Source organism: Gobio gobio, assembly GCF_949357685.1.
Source record: "Gobio gobio genome assembly, chromosome: 22".
Classification (NCBI taxonomy): domain Eukaryota; kingdom Metazoa; phylum Chordata; class Actinopteri; order Cypriniformes; family Gobionidae; genus Gobio; species Gobio gobio.
In genome coordinates, this window is record NC_137118.1 from 2,009,356 (window position 1) to 2,030,453 (window position 21,098).

Consider the following 21,098-nt stretch of genomic DNA (forward strand, 5'->3'; position numbering starts at 1 on the left):
ATGCATTTGAAATTTTTTTCTGTAATTAATTGCAAGCATTGTGTGTGTGTGTGTGTCATAGTCAGGACATTCACAGTCAGCGCGTTCTCTTCTGTCTTTCTGAGCGTTGTGTGTGTGTGTGTGTGTGTGTGTGTCATAGTCAGGACATTCACAGTCAGCGCGTTCTCTTCTGTCTTTCTAAGCGTTGTGTGTGTGTGTGTGTGTCATAGTCAGGACATTCACAGTCAGTGCGTTCTCTTCTGTCTTTCTGAGCGTTGTGTGTGTGTGTGTGTGTGTGTGTGTGTGTGTGTCATAGTCAGGACATTCACAGTCAGTGCGTTCTCTTCTGTCTTTCTGAGCGTTGTGTGTGTGTGTGTGTGTGTGTGTGTGTGTGTGTGTCATAGTCAGGACATTCACAGTCAGTGCGTTCTCTTCTGTCTTTCTGAGCGTTGTGTGTGTGTGTGTGTGTGTGTGTCATAGTCAGGACATTCACAGTCAGCGCGTTCTCTTCTGTCTTTCTGAGCGTTGTGTGTGTGTGTGTGTGTCATAGTCAGGACATTCACAGTCAGCGCGTTCTCTTCTGTCTTTCTGAGCGTTGTGTGTGTGTGTGTGTCATAGTCAGGACATTTACAGTCAGCGCGTTCTCTTCTGTCTTTCTGAGTGTCGTGTGTGTGTGTGTGTGTGTGTGTGTCATAGTCAGGACATTTACAGTCAGCGCGTTCTCTTCTGTCTTTCTGAGTGTCGTGTGTGTGTGTGGATGATGCGTTAAACTGAAAGAAAGAAAAAAAAAATTAGCAGATTTTGACAGCACTAGTTTAAAAGATTGTACTCGATAGCGTTCCTGGATCCAGTGATCCATAGACAATGACATACAGCCAGAAATCATGTTTCCTGACATTTATATGAGCCTGATTTTGACACCGGGGAAATACATAAAGCAAATTTGCCTCTAAACGCTTCATATAAATACAAAATATGTAGGTCTAAATCTGGGTGATCACTTAGACACTATATTGCCAAAAGTATTGTGCCGGCCCTCCACATCATGAGTTCAGGTGTTCAACCCCTTCATGACCACAGGTGTGTAACTCCAGCTCTAGACCTGCAGACGCTTCTACACACATTAGTGAGAGAATGGGCCGCTCTCAGGAGCTCAGAGAACTCAAGCCTGGGGCCGTGATCGGTGGACACCTGTGCAATAAGACCATCTTCACTACTAAATATTCCACACTCAACTGTTAGTGGGATAATAACAAAGTGGAAGCGATTGGGAACAACAGCAACTCAGCCACAAAGAGCGGGGTCAGCGCATGCTAAGGGTCACAGAGCGGGGTCAGCGCATGCTGAGGGTCACAGAGCGGGGTCAGCGCATGCTGAGGGTCACAGAGCGGGGTCAGCGCATGCTGAGGGTCACAGAGCGGGGTCAGCTCATGCTGAGGGTCACAGAGCGGGGTCAGCGCATGCTGAGGGTCACAGAGCGGGGTCAGCGCATGCTGAGGGTCACAGAAGTGGCCAACTTTCTGCAGAGTCAAGAGCTCCAGACCTCCAAACTTCTGTGGCCTTCAGATGAGCTCAAGAACAGTGTGTAGAGCTTCATGGAATGGGTTTCCATGGTCGAGCAGCTCATCCAAGCCTTAGTGCAATGCAAAGCGTGGGATGCAGTGGGGTAAAGTGCGCCGCCACTGGACTCTATAGCAGTGGAGACGTGTTCTCTGAGTGACCAATCACGCTTCTCTGTCTGACAATCCCATGGACGAGTCTGGGTTTGGCGGTTGCCAGGGGAACGGGACTTGCCTGACTGCATTGTGCCAAGTGTAAAGTTTGGTGGAGGGGGGATTATGGGGTGGGGTTGTTTTTCAGGGGTTAGTTCCAGTGAAAGGAACTCTTAATGCTTCACCAAGACATTTTGGACAATTTCATGCTCCCAACTTTGTGGGACCAGTTTGGGGACGGCCCCTTCCTGTCCCAGCATGCTCCAGTGCACAAAGCGTCTCCATAAAGACATGGATGAGCGAGTTTGGTGTGGAGGAACTTGAGTCCTGACCTCAACCCGATAGAACAGCTTTGGGATGAATTAGAGCGGAGACTGAGAGCCAGGCCTTCTCGTCCAACATCACAAATGAAGAATCCCCATAAACACACTCCTAAACCTTGAGGAAAGAAGAGCTGAAGCTGTTAGAGCTGCAAAGGGTGGGCGACTCCATATTAAACCCTATGGGATGTCATTAAAGTTCATGTAAAGGCAGGCGTCCCAAAACTTTTGGCAATATAGTGTATATCAATTATCTATATATATATCATATCATCCAGCCCTAAAACTAGTTTCCAATTATGCAGAATATAGGATGGTAAATGCACACCCTCTATAAAACTAGTGAGCATGAGTTGCTCACAAGTGATACCAAAAAGATCTCATGGCACAGTTTAACCGATTCGCTTCGGGAACTAGGGAGTGGAATGACACATGAACAGTCTTTTGCATAATCACTAGTTCTTTAACTAAAGCAGCACAAAAATGAGACACATCACAGAATTACTTTACCCAAATAACACAACACATATACATAAACTATATGAAAACAGATACAAGAACACTGATATACAATCACATATACTGTGGGGGGTTAATTACAACATGAAGCCCTCACATGAATGGCTCTTTAGCATGCGGGACAGACCTACTGCAATCCTAAACCTCCGCTGTGTTTGGGGAGGGAAGGAGAGGTCATTACACAGAGCGAAAGTCATCAACATCACAGTCAGTCAAAGCCTTCAGTTCCGCTTTGACCATTTCAGCAAATTTGTTGCATATAAAATTCACAAAACGTTAAATTGCTGTCCACTAACACAGCCCGCCGTGTTGATGTGAGCATTGATTATTGGATTAAATATGGAAATATAGGAGGGCATGTAACGCAAGACAGAGTTAGATCAGATTTGGCTCAATTTGGTAAGTTTAAGTTATATGTATTTGTTAGGAGTGAAAAACTCAACTTGAGAATTTTAGTGTGGTCATGTGAAGGTTAAGACCTTTTTCGACAGAAACAAAGCTGATGCTTATAAAGTTGCTAACACTTTCTATGAAGCCCATGCTTCCAATGAATTATGGCTCCAAATAAGTATTCTATAAACATATTTATAAAGACCTATACTGCATTATAAGAACAGTTATAGCTACATTACTTTTTATAAGTCAAGCATTTGCTTTCTCAATGCACATGCTCATCATCCATTATACATATGTTTGCTGTGCCAATCAGTTATAAATTATGTCTTTAATGGCTAATGTTTGCATTCGAGGTCATTTGTTAAAATCTATATCTTCTATATGTTTATAGCAGTTTGGAAGAATATGAAACAGTGTTTTGCTAGTATGTAACATTTCATTTTTTCACTATTTTATTACAGGAATTATTGTTCATTACAAGTAAACAACTTAAAATGTATAATGAGCACATGATTTCTTAAAGATACATGACTCCTATGTATTCACTTTACTTAAAGCCATCAATGATGCATTTATATAGGTTAGTAACTGTATCATAACTCACAATAAGTATTTAAAAACAAACGACACAGCTATTAATAACAATATATTCACATATTGACAGAAATAAATCTGAAATTTAGCTTAAAGCAGCAAATATCGGGGTCAAGCGCAACAGAAGCAAACAAGAAATCAGCAGCAGACCAGCTGCAACAATGAGTGAAGACATTTGGAGACAATTTTAAGCTAAAATGTTGAAAACTCAATATATTGAGTTGTATAGAACCAAGTGGCGCCGCTTTTTGTGTGTGTCCTCAGATTAGAGTTTAGATTCTCTGCCCGAACTCCCGCGGGTCAGGCCGATATTTCCCGCCTCTATCCTCGGGCAAGAGTTTGTGTTTTTTTAATCATTACTTTATTAGCCTAATTGGGTGGGCAGAAAGCTAAGCCATAATCAGAAATAATATATATTAGGGATGCCACAATTCTCAATATAATATTGAACCGTTCGGTGCGGCATTCACGGTTCAATACGCGCTTGTGAATTGTGTTTTTCGGTTTTGCATTTAATTAATAATTTTTATTTCTCTCCGAATGAACTTTGTTTGAGTGTGCTTGTGAGTCTACACGCTGCTATGAGCAAATATCCAATCACTATGCACTAAAGTTAGGGGTGTTTAGCCACGCTTGCAATGCTGTTCACACTTTAACAGAAAGTTCATTTTTGTTCGTTTTCAAGCCTTGCCGGTTAAACATTTCATTTGCGTGCTAATGCACTGCTTTAAGCGCGCGCACTAAAAGCCTGTCAAACATTACGGGACTAAGTAGTCTTACTCATAGAAATACATAATAAAGGCTTGATGTCTTACGGCGGAGTCTCTAACGTCATCACCGGCGGCCATTTTGTCACAGGCGAGCTTTCTGGTGGGCTCTGATGTAAGGTGAGTGATCTGAACACAAATTCTCTTATCTCGCTGAAATCTGGACGGATTTACAAATTTCTTACAAACGTTATTAACGTGGCTGTAATTCTGGATGCTTGAACAAATTATGAATAATTATTCATAAGTGTGCAGTGTCATAACCACATCTCTGACGTTTATAACAAACCAAACAGTTTGAAAATCGGTAGAAAATTGAGCAAGTTGTGGTTATTTAAAAAGTGCACGCACCATTAAAACACAATGAGTGAGCGAGCTGAGTGTGACAAGATGGCCGCCAGGTGCAGACGTCGACCTCCATTGGCCAGCAGCGGACGAGACATCTAGCCTTTATTATGTATATCTATGGTCTTACTGCCCTAATACTGTTTACATAAACACAGTCAGTTAAGTCTAAAGTGAAAGTAAAATCGGTGTGTGTATATTAGATGCGTTCAGGTCTTTAATTGACAGCAGCGCAGCCTATAGTGAACACGCTGTCCTTAAAGGGACAGTTCACCTCTAAAATGATGTCATTATTTACTCACTCTAATATTGTTCCAAACCTGTATTCATTTCTTCTGTTGAACACAGAGAGTTGATGGTAGCCATTGACATCCATATTATTATTTCCTACAAAAGGGACCAGTAACTGTTTGGTTTTCAACATTCTTCAAAATATATTTCATGTCCAACAGACGAAAGAACTTTATTCAGGTTTAAAACAACTTGAGCGCGAATAATCGATGACAGAATCTTCATTTTTGAGTGAACTATCCCTTTAATGTTAATAAAAACAACACAAGACAAAGAGAAAATCACTCATTGCTCTTGACTGAAGAACTTTAATACAGCAGCTTTAATAAGAATCAATGTATATTTTATAGTGAAGTCTATAAATTTATTAATTCAATCTCATACTTTAATGCTGCTGTACAGCTCTGAGCTGCCACTGTAAATCTTTATATATATTTATTTTATATTATACAATACACTAGGAATGTGTACAAGTGTTTTTGAAGTAAAGTTTAAAGTTTTAAGTCTTTTAAGTTAAATAAAGAAAGAGTATTGCAACAACAAAAATAGTCTTTTTTCTCCTTAACCTCTTGCTGTTCCTGTCGCCTAAGAATAGAATAGCAAAAAAACTGATGTGACAAGCCATGTCACGATTATTGTCTGCTATAGCCTCTTTCGCTTCTTATTTATTAAATCCAGGCGATTGGCTGATGAAACATTGATTAAAATTAAGATACAATTGATATAAAACGAAATTCACTTTAAAGAAAGGCTTTCTACAAAACAAAACTTAATGAAGTGACATTTCTGACCCACTCACATATTTGCACTTTTCATAATCAGATGAAATTTAAAAATAACAATATAATATTTAAACATAAATATTAAACAAAATACATTATTTAATGGCTACAACAAGTATATTCGGCTACAGTGCAGATAAATGTCATGTGTGAGCAGTGAGGGTTCATGAGTGGAGCGCTGGCATAGAGCTGAGCATCACCGCTCCGCTTCGCTCATTACAGGCTCGTTCTCGTCAGAACGCATGCGTAATAAAAAATGGTCGGGTTTAAATCGGGCTCGTGCTCATAATTACAGTTAATGTGTCGGACCAGGTAGGGTCAGGCTTGATTTTTTGAGCCCGATCTAAGCTCGACCTCAGATACACAAGCGTCTCAAATTGACTGAAAATATCTCATTTGATTTAGAAATGATAGACATTTGTATTTATGAGCATTTAATAAATAGCCCACACCTGATTTTGAATGCATTTTTTTGCCACTTACTATAAAAATTTTGACATTTGGCCTCACACTTTCAATCCACACGCTATGATTCCAGGTTTAGTCTCGATCGGACCAACGGTTTCGAAGATATTCACGAAAGTTGTTTAAACGCTAAATCACAACGTTGAACAAACCATAAGGCCAAACCTAGCATGTTTGGTATCGTTGTACTCGGCAAGGATTCAGGAATCTAATGATATATGGAAAAACATGGATATCATTTGCCGTCCAGAATCTAACAAGACCACTTTATTGATTTCTGGGCAAAACATTCTGAAGTTATTTAGCAATGTTCCGCATCTCTGGACCAGTAGGTGGCGCTGTCCCAAAACAAAGCATATAGCCTCAGGTCATGCTTCTAAAGATCTGTACCAAATTTGGTCCAAAAACGATAAAGAGTTCCAGACTTATGACGTATTTTCGCAAGAGCTAGGTAAAATTAGTTTGCGCGTAATTCAAAAAAACTTTGATGAATTGACTTGAACTCCATAACGTTTTGTTGGCATTGTCTAAAGATGATCTAGCTAAATCTTCATGTAAAAACCGCCTACGAGGAGTTCACAGAAGTATTTTTTTTGGGCGGGAAAATTTGGCACTACCGAAAATGACGTCATAGGGTTCAATCAAATCGTCTTGAACAACGGAATCTAGAACAAACGTAAGTGCAACTTTGGACAGGTGGTGGCGCTAGAGGGACTGAGTTAGAGACTCCAAATTTGCGCTGGTGACAGTTCAGGCGGTCGTCTATCAGTGTGCCAAATTTCATAAATTTCCCACAAACGGTTCTATAGACTAAAGAGCAGAAGAAAAAGAAACGGAAGAATAATAAGAACGCAGGTGCCTACGCCCCTAATGACTAAAAAGTCATCATATCTATAATATAATAACATTATAGCAATGCACATTGCATCTTTATTATAAAAATAATGTAAAATGGGTCTTAATATAAATATATTATAAAATAGTAATACTTATTTGTAATTCATTATAAGCATGGACTTCATAGAAAGTGTTACCGGAAAGTGAATTAATGCAAAAACCAACATTATGAATAAAATGTTTGTCTGTTACACTGAACAACTCAAATGCAGCACATATATTTATTGCATAATTCCTCATTTTCTGTAGATTAGACACAATGCAGAGCTCTAGAGTTACAGTAGATCTGTTTCAACACTCGACGGGAGAAAAACACGTCAGTCATCTGCACAGGTGATCATGTGACTGACCGTTGTTTTCACAAACCCTTGAGTGATACGATTCATATATATATATATACAGTTAAACGTGTATATATATATAGAGTATATATTATTCAAAAGGCAAAAAAGTTTCAAACAAAACTGATTTCAAAGATATAAAGGGACAGAGAGGAGTGACAGGAAGAGAGAAATGGAAAATAGAGGGACAGAGGCATTATTTACCCCGTTCTAGCTTCATGTCTGAGGCCCGTGAAGGAAAGGAGGAATGAAAAGAGATGGAGGACAAAAGTATAGTCATGGAAGAAGAGGGATGGTGAGTTGAGGGCAAACAGACGACATGGAGTGAAAAGGGAATTAATTATGGCCAATTTCAGAATCTGTTTATCGACATCAGACTAGATTATTATACATCTGGAGACAAATGGAGTATATGATTACAAATCATTTATTCAACTGATAAATTTGATGTGCATTTCCATGTTAGAATGACCAAACATGTATGATCACAGATGGATGACTGAATATTTGGATGCCGGACAGTCTACACGTTTACATACTTCAGAGCTTTCTGTATTGATCTAAAATCTGACCGTTAAAAACATTCGAGATTTGGTCACTTACTTGTTCCCTCCTCTGACACCATACCTAGACCCTCTGCTTTATTCTGCCTCTCGAACGCATTCAGGTCCAAAACACTGCAAAAGACGGCCCAACACTGATTAAACACCAGTGGTGGAAAGAGGACAGAAAAAGCATACTGCAGTAAAAGTACTGTTACTTGTCAACAAATGTAGTGCTAGTAGAGTAAAAGCACCTGTCCTAAACACTACTCAAAGTAGGAGTGAAAGTAGCCGTTGTAAAAGTACTCAAGAGTAGTGAGTATTATGCTATGAATGTTATTCCACCTTATACCCTGCAAATGAAAAATGTCGCTTACTCTTTTATGGATGATTCTCAGTTAGAACAAAAAAACATGAGATCGACAGTATTTCAATATTTCTCCAAGTTTTATTTTTGACTGCTCGCACTAAAAATACAGCCGTGTAATATTTGAGAAAGCAACCAATAATCTGGTAACATTTATGACAACCAGTCTGTAGAGGTTTCCTTGCGGTTAATTAAAAAAGGTTGCAAAGCGTTGAACATTAACAATTTTATGTTAAAAAAGCAGTTCTTTCTTTTCAAGACGCATTCATTGCACTGCTTTAATTTCAGTGGATGTTTTCTCTGTTAAAAGAATCGGCTTCAGAAATCAGAATCCAGTAACTCACAATTTTCACCACTGATTATTTTTGCTTGTAATTAAAAACATAAACCTAATTTAAATATAAATCTGATGTTTTATGAAAGTTATTTGCTATATACATGGACTACAATTTTAAATCGCCATGTGAGAACACATTACATTAAAATATCATACATTATAAAATCAACATTATAATTTTCACTCAAAATCTTTTCTTTATTATTAAAAACTCTGATTCTTTCATTGGATTGTCTTTTGATTTAATTATGCTGGTATGTAACCGTTCGGTGCGGCATTCACGGTTCAATACGCGCTTGTGAATTGCGGTTTTCTCTGTTTCGCATTTAATTAATAATTTTTCAACAAATTCTATAATTTGCCTCCATCCCAATACTGAACAACGCGACATACATTCACATCACAGGTCAGTGGTTGAGTTATACTCACGGGACACTATAGTTATTCACAATCACGAAAGTTCATTATTTGCATGCGTTTTAAAGCCTTGCCGGTTTCATTCGCGTGCGCAGTTTTAACATGCGCTTTTCAGAGCGCGCGCACTAAAAGCCTGTCAAACACGTGAATACTGAACTAAGTAGTCATCTTACTGCATTAATACTGTCAAATACACGCAAGGTTAACATAAACACAGTCGGTTATGTCTAAAGTGAAAGTAAAATCGCAATCGTGTGTGTGTATATTAGATGTGTAGAGGTCTTAAACTGACAGTAGCACAGCCTACAGGGAGTGCAGAATTATTAGGCACGTTGATTTTCTGATCATATTTTTTTTCCAGGCACATTTGACCAATTCCAAACCACAGTAATCCTAATAACTACTATTGATTTAGTATTTAATAATGTATTAGTGATATATAATTGTTCATGAAGGCTGGAAATGAAAATCACCTTATATTCAGGTGTGCAGAATTATTAGGCATGTTTTCTTTTACAGATAAATTGAGCCAAAAAAGAGATTTAACTCAGACTGAAAAGTCAAAAATTATGAAATGCCCATGAGAAGGATGCAATACTAATGCAATACTAGACATTGCAGTTAAGGCGAGACCATTGGACAGTGAAATGCTCGTTGGGTCAGCAGGATCTGACAAAAACAGGTGGTGAAGAAAAGACACCTGTTAACTGCAAAAGAATGAAGAATTAAGGTGAAGAATTAAGGGTGAAAACATCAGGAACCCTTTAGTCTCCAGCGCCACCATTTTCCACCCTTAATTTAATTTTAAGTTTTAAGTTTAAGTAAGGTTTTTCAATTATTTTAAGTAAAATAAAGAAAGAGTATTGCAATAAAAAAAATAGTCTTTTTTCTCTTTAACCTCTTGCGGTTCCTGTCGTCTAAGAATAGAATAACAAAAAATGTATGTGACAAGCCATCAGAACCGAACCGAACCGAAAACCGTGGGTAAAAACCGAGGTATGTATTGAACCGTGGACTAACTGTATTGTTGCATCCCTACTTTACACTAGTGTTAAACACTGAGTCTATAGTGTGCATGTGAGATGACCACAGCGTCCTGTACCTGCAGGTCTGCATTAGAGCCTGGACACTGAGGAAGAAACCCACATCTTTCTTGTCTTTCAGATACTCCAGCATTTTCTGCAAAGCAAAGGGTGAATGTTACGGCTGAGCATTAGTGCAGGGTCCAATTCACTGTCCACTCTTAACTAACCTGCTGGACCTCACAGTTCCCGCCATTTAGAATAGAAATACCCAGTTTTAGGGTGGAAGAGACCATGCATCCCGTCTCACCTGTACAAAAATGTGTTTTTAGGATGGCATGTAGAACAATAAATGGAGACTTAAAGGGATAGTTCACCCTCAAGTTGTTCCAAACCTGTTTGAACGTCTTTCTTCTGCTGAACACAAGAGAAGAAACTTGTTGGAGAAACCGTCCAGAAGGGATAACATTATGACCTAATATGGAGATGCTCTGACCAGTCAAATGTAAGACTTTTTAAGACCTTTTAAAGACCGTTATGAATTAAAATTAAGACCTATTTAAAGGAAATGCAGTCACGAAATTACTTGCAAAGTAAATAAATGTATTCAAATTGAACAAATCGATAAACTTCCCCATAGCTCAATCCCACCAGGATTTCGCTGTTTTTTTGTGATTTTTTTTAGATAAAAATGACTGAATTTGTGGTGGTAATTTCCATACATTTGCATAATTAGGATACCACATTTACTTTATTATGTATTATATTAGATGCACAATAGTCACGCATGACAATAGAACAAACCAAATGCATAAATCTTGTTTATTTTGGTTTCTTGCCATTTGCAGTGAAATTACAAATTATGCAAGACCAGCAAAAAAAAGCATTGTTGAGTTTTCATTGTATTTAGTTATCGCGGAAATGTGAAAAACTTGAGGACTATTAGCTGAAGAATAAAATCCATTTTATGTGTCTGTGGTACAATCCGAAAGAGACTCGCGCCAATAACACAAAAGCTGATTGGCTGCAATATAAGTTACATATTGGTCTCATTTGTAGTCGTAATACAGCAAATTATATTTGGACTAGCGAAAGAAAGAACTACAACACCACGAAATTAAAAAACGAAACATTCTATAGCATTTCAACGAGCATTAGAGGTAGCGTTACATGGATATAGGAAAATTAAGACCTGTTTAAAATTATTTAAGACCTAGAACTGAATAATTCCACAAATTTAAGACTTTTTAAGGCCTAAAATTTAGATTTTTAAATTCTAGACTTTTTAAGACCCAGCGGAAACCCTGTCTGACCCAGTCGTCTAGCCATCACAAATTGCCCATTTTTCCTGCTTCTAACACATCAACTCTGAGGACTAAATGTTCACTTGCTGCCTAATATATCCCACCCACTAACAGGAGATCATCAGTGTCATTCACCGGTCATAATGTTATGCCTGATCGGTGTATAGTTTCACCAGTGGCAATCTCGAAAGATTTTTAGTCGCAGACTGGAGCCCGGCTCACATAGGTTTGGAACAACATGAGGTGGAGTAAATGATGACAGAATTTTCATTTTTGGGTGAACTGTCCCTTTAAAGGATTAGTTTACTTTTAAATAAACTTTTGCTGATAATTTACTCACCCCCATGTCATCCAAGATGTCCATGTGTTTCTTTCTGCAGTCGAAAAGAAATGAAGGTTTTGGATTGTTCTCCATATAATGGACTTCAATGGGCTCCAAACGGTTCAAGGTCCAAATGACAGTTTCAGTGCAGCTTTAAACGACACCAGACGATGAATAAGGGTCTGATCTAGCCAAACCATCAGTTTCTGTCAGAAACCCAGCAGTATTTATGCTATTATTTTACCTCTTATCAGATGAACGTGATCATCTCTGAGCTCAGCCATAACTTCCGCTAAGTGAGGTCAAATACGAGCGTGGTCATAGATATATCGATCGTAGATCCCTCATTCTACTGATCCGTGCAGGTGCTAATGAGGCATCTACGTATACATCTATGACCAGGCTCGTATTTGACCTCACTTAGCGGAAGTTATGGCGGAGCTCAGAGATGATCACGTTCATCTGATAAGAGGTAAAATAATAGCATAAATACTGCTGGGTTTCTCACAGAAACTGATGGTTTGGCTAGATCAGACCCTTATTCATCATCTGGTGTCATTTAAAGCTGCACTGAAACTGTCATTAGGACCTTGAACCGTTTGGAGCCCATTGAAGTCCATTATATGGAGAACAATCCTGGACTGTTTTCATCAAAAGCCTTAAAGGGTTAGTTCACCCAAAAATGTAAATTCTGTCATTAATTCCTCACCCTCATGTGGTTGGACACCCGTCAGACCTCCGTTCATCTTCAGACACAAATGAAGATATTTTAGTGTAAAGCTGATGCTGAGAAAGGCTTCAGATAGGCCTCCATTGGCATTCAGTACATTTACACTCACAAGACCCATAAAAGGCACTAAAAACGTCGTTACAAAGTCCATCTCACCACAGTGACTCTACAATAATTTTACGATGCGACGACAATAGTTTTTGTGCGCAAAAAAAAATCTAAATAACACTTTTATCCAGCTTGTTCTTGTCTTCCGTGTGTGTCTCCACGATGCATGCGTGAGAATATGACGCAGATCCGGCGTTCGGGAATCCATGAAATGCGCACTTTAGCCCCATTTTGAGAACTACGCCGAGACCTAAAGCACGATCAATGTAGAATTCAACAGCTGAGATACGCGCGTCTTCCTCTGCTTGTAAACAAATCTCTTCTGGGTCATGTGTCCGAACGCCGGATCTGCGTCATATTCTCACGCATGCGTCGTAGAGACACACACGGAAGACAAGAACAAGTTGGATAAAGGTGTTATTTAGATTTTTTTTTGCGCACAAAAACTATTGTCGTCGCATCGTAAAATTATTGTAGAGTCACTGTGGTGAGATGGACTTTGTAACGGCGTTTTTAGTGCCTTTTATGGGTCTTGTGAGTGTAAATGTACTGAATGCCAATGGAGGCCTATCTGAAGCCTTTCTCAGCATCAGCTTTACACTAAAATATCTTCATTTGTGTCTGAAGATGAACGGAGGTCTGACGGGTGTCCAACCACATGAGGGTGAGGAATTAATGACAGAATTTACATTTTTGGGTGAATTAACCCTTTAATATCGTTTCGACTGCAGAAAGAAAGACATGGACAGCTTGGATGACATGGGGGTGAGTAAATTATCAGCAAAAGTTTATTTAAAAGTGAACTGTCCCTTTAAGAGTTGGGGTGTGTGTCAGGATGTACCCTTGCAGGCGCTGATCATCTGCAGGACCATCTCAGCCGCCCCTCGGTTGTGAAGACGTGACTGCTGGTAGAGGAGTCTTTGCTTTTCCATCTCTTTTTCCTGCAGGGTTAGACATGGAAAAGATGAACCGCCTGAAAGCCTGCGTCCTCTTTCTCACAGGCTTCCTTTCTGCTCGCTCTCACTACAGAAACCATGACAGTAAAATCCTCTTTCTTTACAAGCGATCGTTGTTCAATCTTCTGTGGGCATTTCTGTGAAGACGAAGGGCAGCAGCAAGACTGTGAAGTTATTGAAAGGTGCGGTCACTTTAGTGAAAGTTTGTGGACAAAAAGGTTGATTGTCTGTTGTCAATAGTATAAGATGAAGGAAGCACAGCTCACACAGACAAGTTCAGTCCAAGCAGCTCAAAGTGGCGAATCCGAGGGACCGATTTCAACCCGTTGGGAAATATTTCACCTTCATGTGAAATAGGGATGCACGATATTATCGGCACAACATCGGAATCGGCCGATAAACGCTTAAAATATAAAAATCGGCATCGGCCGATATGAAAAAATTATGCCGATATGCCTTGCCGATATGATAACGTGTTGATATGCGCCTGCAATAACTCATGTGTGCAAGGACTTCTATAGCGATAAGATCACGTCAGCCGTGTGCTCATTCTTCAAGTGAAAACAAGCAAATGCATTCCATGTATGGTGATTTATATTATCAGTTTTTAAATGCTGCCTTGAATTTGTGAATCAACGCAGGATTGCCAGGTTTTCACAACAAAACTAGCCCAAAACAAGCACAATCGCGTCTCCACACTCTCTAGCGCGCGCAGCTGCTGAAGCTCCTCCAGGTCCTAGTGCCCGACCAGTAAAATGTTATATAGCCTATTTAGTGGAGGCGCTGTTGTTACAGTAATAGTGAATGAAAAATAGAATACACAAATAAATAGAAGTTACTTCTTTTTCTGAATAAATAAAGCAGTAATGTCAAAGCACAAGCATGACACTTGTAAATTAAATACTTTTACATACAGTTTATTAATCTGTAATAAAATTTTATGAAATGGATGATGAAAAATAATCCAAGGAGCTCTAAAATAACTGTGAATGTTTTTATCTGAAGCTAAATACAGCATCAGCTGATGCCATGTCACCCCCACTTCATGTGCACAAACATTAAATCCAAAAATACAATATTTAGGTTCCAACTGCATCTGTCTGGGGTGAAAAATTACTGACTTTATTATTGTTATTTTCAGCGCTTTTAATATACTGTTATTTTAAACTTTATTAACATTAATTTATTTTTAACAAGTATCCTTTTAGTAAGGAGACCTCATAAATCTGAAACCAGAATGAAAAAAAAAAATTTTTTTTGCTCAAAATGGTGGTTTCCAAACAAATGGAAAAAATAAACATATATCGGTATCGATATCGGCATCAGCCAGAATGAGTTTAAAAATATCGGCATATCGAATATCGGCAAAAATCCAATATCGTGCATCCCTAATGTGAAACTTCAGATCGCATTCCTATTGACATGAATGAATTTCGCCATTGAAACAATTCGCCAACCATGCTTTGCATATGAAAAGATATATAGAGAAATATAAAACTACTACACTATATTTTAATTTCATTGCAAATATGCATATGCGGTCTTGCTCAAAAGTGTACACACCCATTGCAGAATCTGTGAAAAATTGAATAATCGGATTATACAAAATGCATGTTTAATAATGCCTGAATAAGATGTTTACATATAGTCCACAAGACAAAAAAAGATTTTATTAAAATGTACTTTTGATTATTAAAGGATGAGTTCACTTCAAAATGAACATTTCCTGATAGTTTCCTCATCCCAGATGTTCATGTGTTTCTTTCTTCAGTTTTTTGAGGATCATTCCAGGATTTTTCTGCTCATAATGGACTTCAATGGGAACCAACGGCTGAAGGTCCAAATCACTGCAGTTTCAGAGGAAGAGCTTCAGAGGCTCTGACCAATCCCAGACGAGGAATAGAGTCTGATCTAGACAAACCATCGCCACATTTACAACACAAACACACATTTATACACTTTAACCTCAGACGCTCGACCTCTGTGTTGGGATTTTTCACAACGTATGATGCCATCGCGTCGGGAAGGTCACATGACGTAGGTGGAAGTGCTAAAACGAACGTGCAAAGACTGAATCAAACGGCCTTTACCAAAATAACGGTAAAACAACGATGTCCGACAATTGTAATGTTTTTCGCAACTGGGTCTGTCCTAGAGCCCTGCATTTCTGCCCGAGCCCGACGGGCCCCGCCTTTTTTTACGACCCTAGGGCCGGGCATCGGCCAATTTTCACGTCATACCTCAAACGCAGGGCCTTTTTCCTTCTTTTTATTTTTTAGACATTCATAAATTAAAAGAAACAATGAGATGTGCTGCGCTGGTGGAAACAACATGAGACCATGATATCAGGACTGTCAAGACACGGTCTTAGATGCTCAAAAACACAATCATCTTCATTAAAAACCAATGAGACTAAATGCTCTTACCAGTGCTCAGGTCGCTCTTTCATATTGCGGTTTTTGATCTTGAAATGAGCTGATGAATATAATGCAGCTCATATCTGTTGCTTTCGTTGACGTGATGTGCATTTAGTGCGGGAAATTGAAGATCGGATTTATATTCATTTTGCGGAGAGGTGTAAGGTAAGACAACCTGCATATTTTTAAAAATTTTATTTGTTTAGATTGTGTAGCCCGTTTTGTTTGCGTGCGCCGTTGCGAGCAGCATCAGCCTGCCTCAGATTGTCAAAAATGCCTTTTTACTGTGGTGGTGGCGATAGGCTAAATGTTTAAACTAACATTGTGATGCTTGAAGTGTTTGATATCTATGGATTTTATTATAGGCAAGCAGAGATGTATAAAGTACTAGAGACACATACTTGAGTAAAAGTACAAGTTCCTTAGCAAAAAAGTGACTTGAGTAGAAGTTGAAGTGCTCTTTAAGCACCACACTTAAGTAGAAGTACTAAAGTATTCAACATTTTTTGTACTTAAGTATTGCAAGTAGTTTACTTTAAAATGTACTACTCAAGTACTGAAAGTAAAAGTACAAGTATTGTGTTATGTAGTTATTAAAGAAAGTAGTCAAAAGTTTGAACATCATATTGTTTTTATTATTTCAAATGATTAAGCTAAAGGACAATCACAATGTTGGTAGGTAATTTTTCTACATATTGTCATATAAATAACCTGAAAATACTGTAGTTCATTAAGATTAAATCTTACTATAACCACTCTTACTAAAAAACAAATGGGGTAAGCACACTTATATTCTCATTTCAAGAGGTGTTCTGAGTAAATGATTTGTTTGTAACACTTTACAATATGGTTTGATTTGTTAACATTACATTAGTTAATGTATTAGACTAATAACTAACATGAACTAACCATGATCAATACATTTGTTACTGTATTTATTAATCTTTGTTAATCTTAGTTAATAAAAATACAGCTGTTCATTGTTTGTATATGTTACTTCACAGTCCACATTAACTATGGAAACAAATAGAGAGCAATTTGAGCGCAAGATGCTCGTGTTGTTTTAAAGACAGTGAATGCGCGCTCGCGGGGCTCTCTCTCTCTCTCTCTCGCGCGCTCTCTCTCTCTCGCGCTCTCTCTCTCTCTCTCTCGCACTCTCGCCCGCGCTCTCTCTCTCTCTCTCTCTCATGCGCGGTAATGTGGGTTTGGAATGGAATGATTCGTAACATTTTTATAATTGTAACGAGTAACGATGCAGCACATAAAAAAAATATCGGAGTAAAAGTATTAAACTCATCGAAAATATTTACTGAAGTAAAAGTGGAAGTAGGAGAAAAAAATAATACTCTAGTAAAGTACAGATACTGCCTTTTAGTACTTAAGTACAGTAGTGAAGTAGTTCTACTTCGTTACTTTACATCTCTGTAGGCAAGTCCAGTGTTGATTTGAGAGGCTAAATTGATCAAACATGCGGTTAACTCACTGTCGGCCGCTTGGCCGTTACTTTAAAAAACTAAAACTTAAAACAGAAAAATGCTTCAAACATTTTTCTAAATTAACTTAATAAAGAAACTAAACTAAATATAAGAGCCTCTGAAGCTCTTCCTCTGAAACTGCAGTGATTTGGACCTTCAGCCGTTGGTTCCCATTGAAGTCCATTATGAGCAGAAAAATCCTGGAATGATCCTCAAAAAACTGAAGAAAGAAACACATGAACATCTGGGATGAGATGAGGCGAGGAAACTATCAGGACATGTTCATTTTGAAGTGAACTCACCCTTCAATCATGTGTGTCATTCCCAGGGGCTGAAAACTTATTGAATTTTAAGAACACACAGGATTAAGAATCAAGGGTTCATAAACTTCTGAACGGGGTCATTTTTATAAATTCAGCAATTTTTTTGTCTATATATAAACATCTTTATGTAAAATATCTTATTCAGGACAGCACTAAATAAATAATAACATGCATTTTGTATGATCTCTCTTATTTAGTTAAAATTATTCACAGATTCTGCAAGGGGTGTAAACTTTTAAGCAAGACTAAATTCAAATATTTAAGTATTTTGAGCGCGACTCAATTAGATCATTTGGGGTGCTTTATGGGAGTGGGCGGAGCTAACTAAATCTTTTGCCGTGTTTTGCTCATTTCGACTCTGAGTGGTGGAATTTTCTGCACAGCATCCTGGGTAATGTAGTTTTCCACCACGAATTCTGCTGTTAAACATGATTGTTTTAAAACTGTAGTAATAATGTGGGCTAACGGATTTAACAGAAGCCTCGTAGCTCACAGTAAAGCTTCTTTAAAGTTTATAAGTTAGAGAAATTGAACAGATAATCGCTGTTTGAGCTGTGCTTCATGGCTACACTATTTATTTTTGTTGAGTTCTGCCTTTATTATGATAGGATACACTCAAAAAAAAAAGGTTCTATATAGCACCAAAAATGGTTCTTGGCTCGTAATCATAGGGGAACCTTTTTTAGTGCTATATAGCACCAATTTTGGTGCTTCAGTGGTTCTTCAGAGGTTCTTTGACTAAGGTGCTATATAGCACCGCTATCATATACAGAACATGTTAAGATATGGTGCTATATAGCACCAAAAGTGGTTCCTCTATGATTACGACGAAGAACCATTTTTGGTGCCATATAGAACCTTTTTTTTTATATAGGATAGTATAGTATCAAAAAAAAAAAGGTTCATGTCGGTCGAAACACAACCACACTATACATGAGGCTATTGACACATGACTACACTATCGACAACAGACAATGGGACCCTTTTCGCTGGCAAATTTTGCTAACATGACTAAGGATTCTAAAGATTGCTAACATTGCTAAGGATTCTCGCATGTGCGTCGAAATATTTCATAAAACAGTGGATTTATTTTAGTTAATGTGATTATAGCCCCGTTTCCACCGAAATTACCTGGAACAATTTGTACCAGGAACTTTTTTTACAGGAACTGTTTTTCCCCCCAGACCTGCTTCTGTCTGCGTTTCCACTGCGGTCTAAAGTACTGAGAAGATTAGGCGAATTAGTCCGGTGATGTGGGACTGCGCAGACGTAATCATTTTTGCGCGACACTGTCTGCAACAATAACAAGTGGAGGAGATGCAAGCAGTGCTGCTTTTGCTGGTTATGTATTGTTTACTAAAGAGGTCATTAACAAAATGGCGGAAAAGGGACAACCACTGATACTAAAGATCAGATGGTGGACCTGCGCCCAGACAAGACCAACGGCTGACCCTGAAGTGTCAGAGAGACTGTGTCAATTAGACGCCCCCTGGAATCGCCTCATCGGCACGGCATCCTCAATAAACCCGTCTCCGAATTGTTTGAATATTACAATTTAGTAATTGTTTAATCACTACGTCATCTTCAATAAACCCGTCTCCGGCGTGTTGACTCTGATTGTTCGAATATTACAATTTAGTAATTGTTTAATCAATACGTCATCTTCAATAAACCCGTCTCCGGCGTGATGACTCCGATTGTTCGAATATTACAATTTAGTAATTGTTTAATCACTACGTCATCTTCAATAAACCCGTCTCCGGCGTGATGACTCAGATTGTTCGAATATTACAATTTAGTAATTGTTTAATCAATACGTCATCTTCAATAAACCCGTCTCCGGCGTGATGACTCTGATTGTTTGAATATTACAATTTAGTAATTGTTTAATCAATACGTCATCTTCAATAAACCCGTCTTCGGCGTGATGACTCTGATTGTTTGAATATTACAATTTAGTAATTGTTTAATCAATACGTCATCTTCAATAAACCCGTCTCCGGCGTGATGACTCTGATTGTTTGAATATTACAATTTAGTAATTGTTTAATCAATACGTCATCTTCAATAAACCCGTCTCCGGCGTGATGACTCCGATTGTTTGAATATTACAATTTAATAATTGTTTAATCAATACGTCATCTTCAATAAACCCGTCTTCGGCGTGATGACTCTGATTGTTTGAATATTACAATTTAATAATTGTTTAATCAATACGTCATCTTCAATAAACCCGTCTTCGGCGTGATGACTCTGATTGTTTGAATATTACAATTTAGTAATTGTTTAATCAATACGTCATCTTCAATAAACCCGTCTCCGGCGTGATGACTCTGATTGTTTGAATATTACAATTTAGTAATTGTTTAATCAATACGTCATCTTCAATAAACCCGTCTTCGGCGTGATGACTCTGATTGTTTGAATATTACAATTTAGTAATTGTTTAATCAATACATCATCTTCAATAAACCCGTCTCCGGCGTGATGACTCTGATTGTTTGAATATTACAATTTAGTAATTGTTTAATCAATACGTCATCTTCAATAAACCCGTCTTCGGCGTGATGACTCTGATTGTTTGAATATTACAATTTAGTAATTGTTTAATCAATACGTCATCTTCAATAAACCCGTCTCCGGCGTGATGACTCCGATTGTTTGAATATTACAATTTAATAATTGTTTAATCAATACGTCATCTTCAATAAACCCGTCTTCGGCGTGATGACTCTGATTGTTTGAATATTACAATTTAATAATTGTTTAATCAATACGTCATCTTCAATAAACCCGTCTCCGGCGTGATGACTCCGATTGTTTGAATATTACAATTTAATAATTGTTTAATCAATACGTCATCTTCAATAAACCCGTCTCCGGCGTGATGACTCTGATTGTTCGAATATTACAATTTAATAATTGTTTAATCAATACGTCATCTTCAATAAACCCGTCTCCGGCGTGATGACTCTGATTGTTCGAATATTACAATTTAATAATTGTTTAATCACTACGTCATCTTCAATAAACCCGTCTCCGGTGTGATGACTCTAAATGTTCGAATATTACAATTTAATAATTGTTTAATCAATACGTCATCTTCAATAAACCCGTCTCCGGCGTGATGACTCTGATTGTTCGAATATTACAATTTAATAATTGTTTAATCAATACGTCATCTTCAATAAACCCGTCTCCGGCGTGATGACTCCGATTGTTTGAATATTACAATTTAATAATTGTTTAATCAATACGTCATCTTCAATAAACCCGTCTCCGGCGTGATGACTCTGATTGTTCGAATATTACAATTTAATAATTGTTTAATCACTACGTCATCTTCAATAAACCCGTCTCCGGCGTGATG

General features: G+C 38.1%; 1 protein-coding gene across 1 annotated transcript in view; it reads right to left on the reverse strand.

Annotated features, from left to right (window-relative positions):
* Nucleotides 1-21,098, reverse strand: part of ryr1a (ryanodine receptor 1a (skeletal)) — a 262,797-nt gene that overhangs the window by 34,181 nt on the left and 207,518 nt on the right. Inside the window, exons 81-85 of the mRNA XM_079804711.1 lie at nucleotides 13,399-13,498; nucleotides 10,324-10,403; nucleotides 10,174-10,250; nucleotides 8,012-8,085; nucleotides 7,613-7,630 (exon numbers count right to left, since the gene is read on the reverse strand). Coding sequence (XP_079660837.1) covers nucleotides 7,613-7,630; nucleotides 8,012-8,085; nucleotides 10,174-10,250; nucleotides 10,324-10,403; nucleotides 13,399-13,498 — 349 coding nt within the window. The remainder of the gene's footprint in view (nucleotides 1-7,612; nucleotides 7,631-8,011; nucleotides 8,086-10,173; nucleotides 10,251-10,323; nucleotides 10,404-13,398; nucleotides 13,499-21,098) is intronic.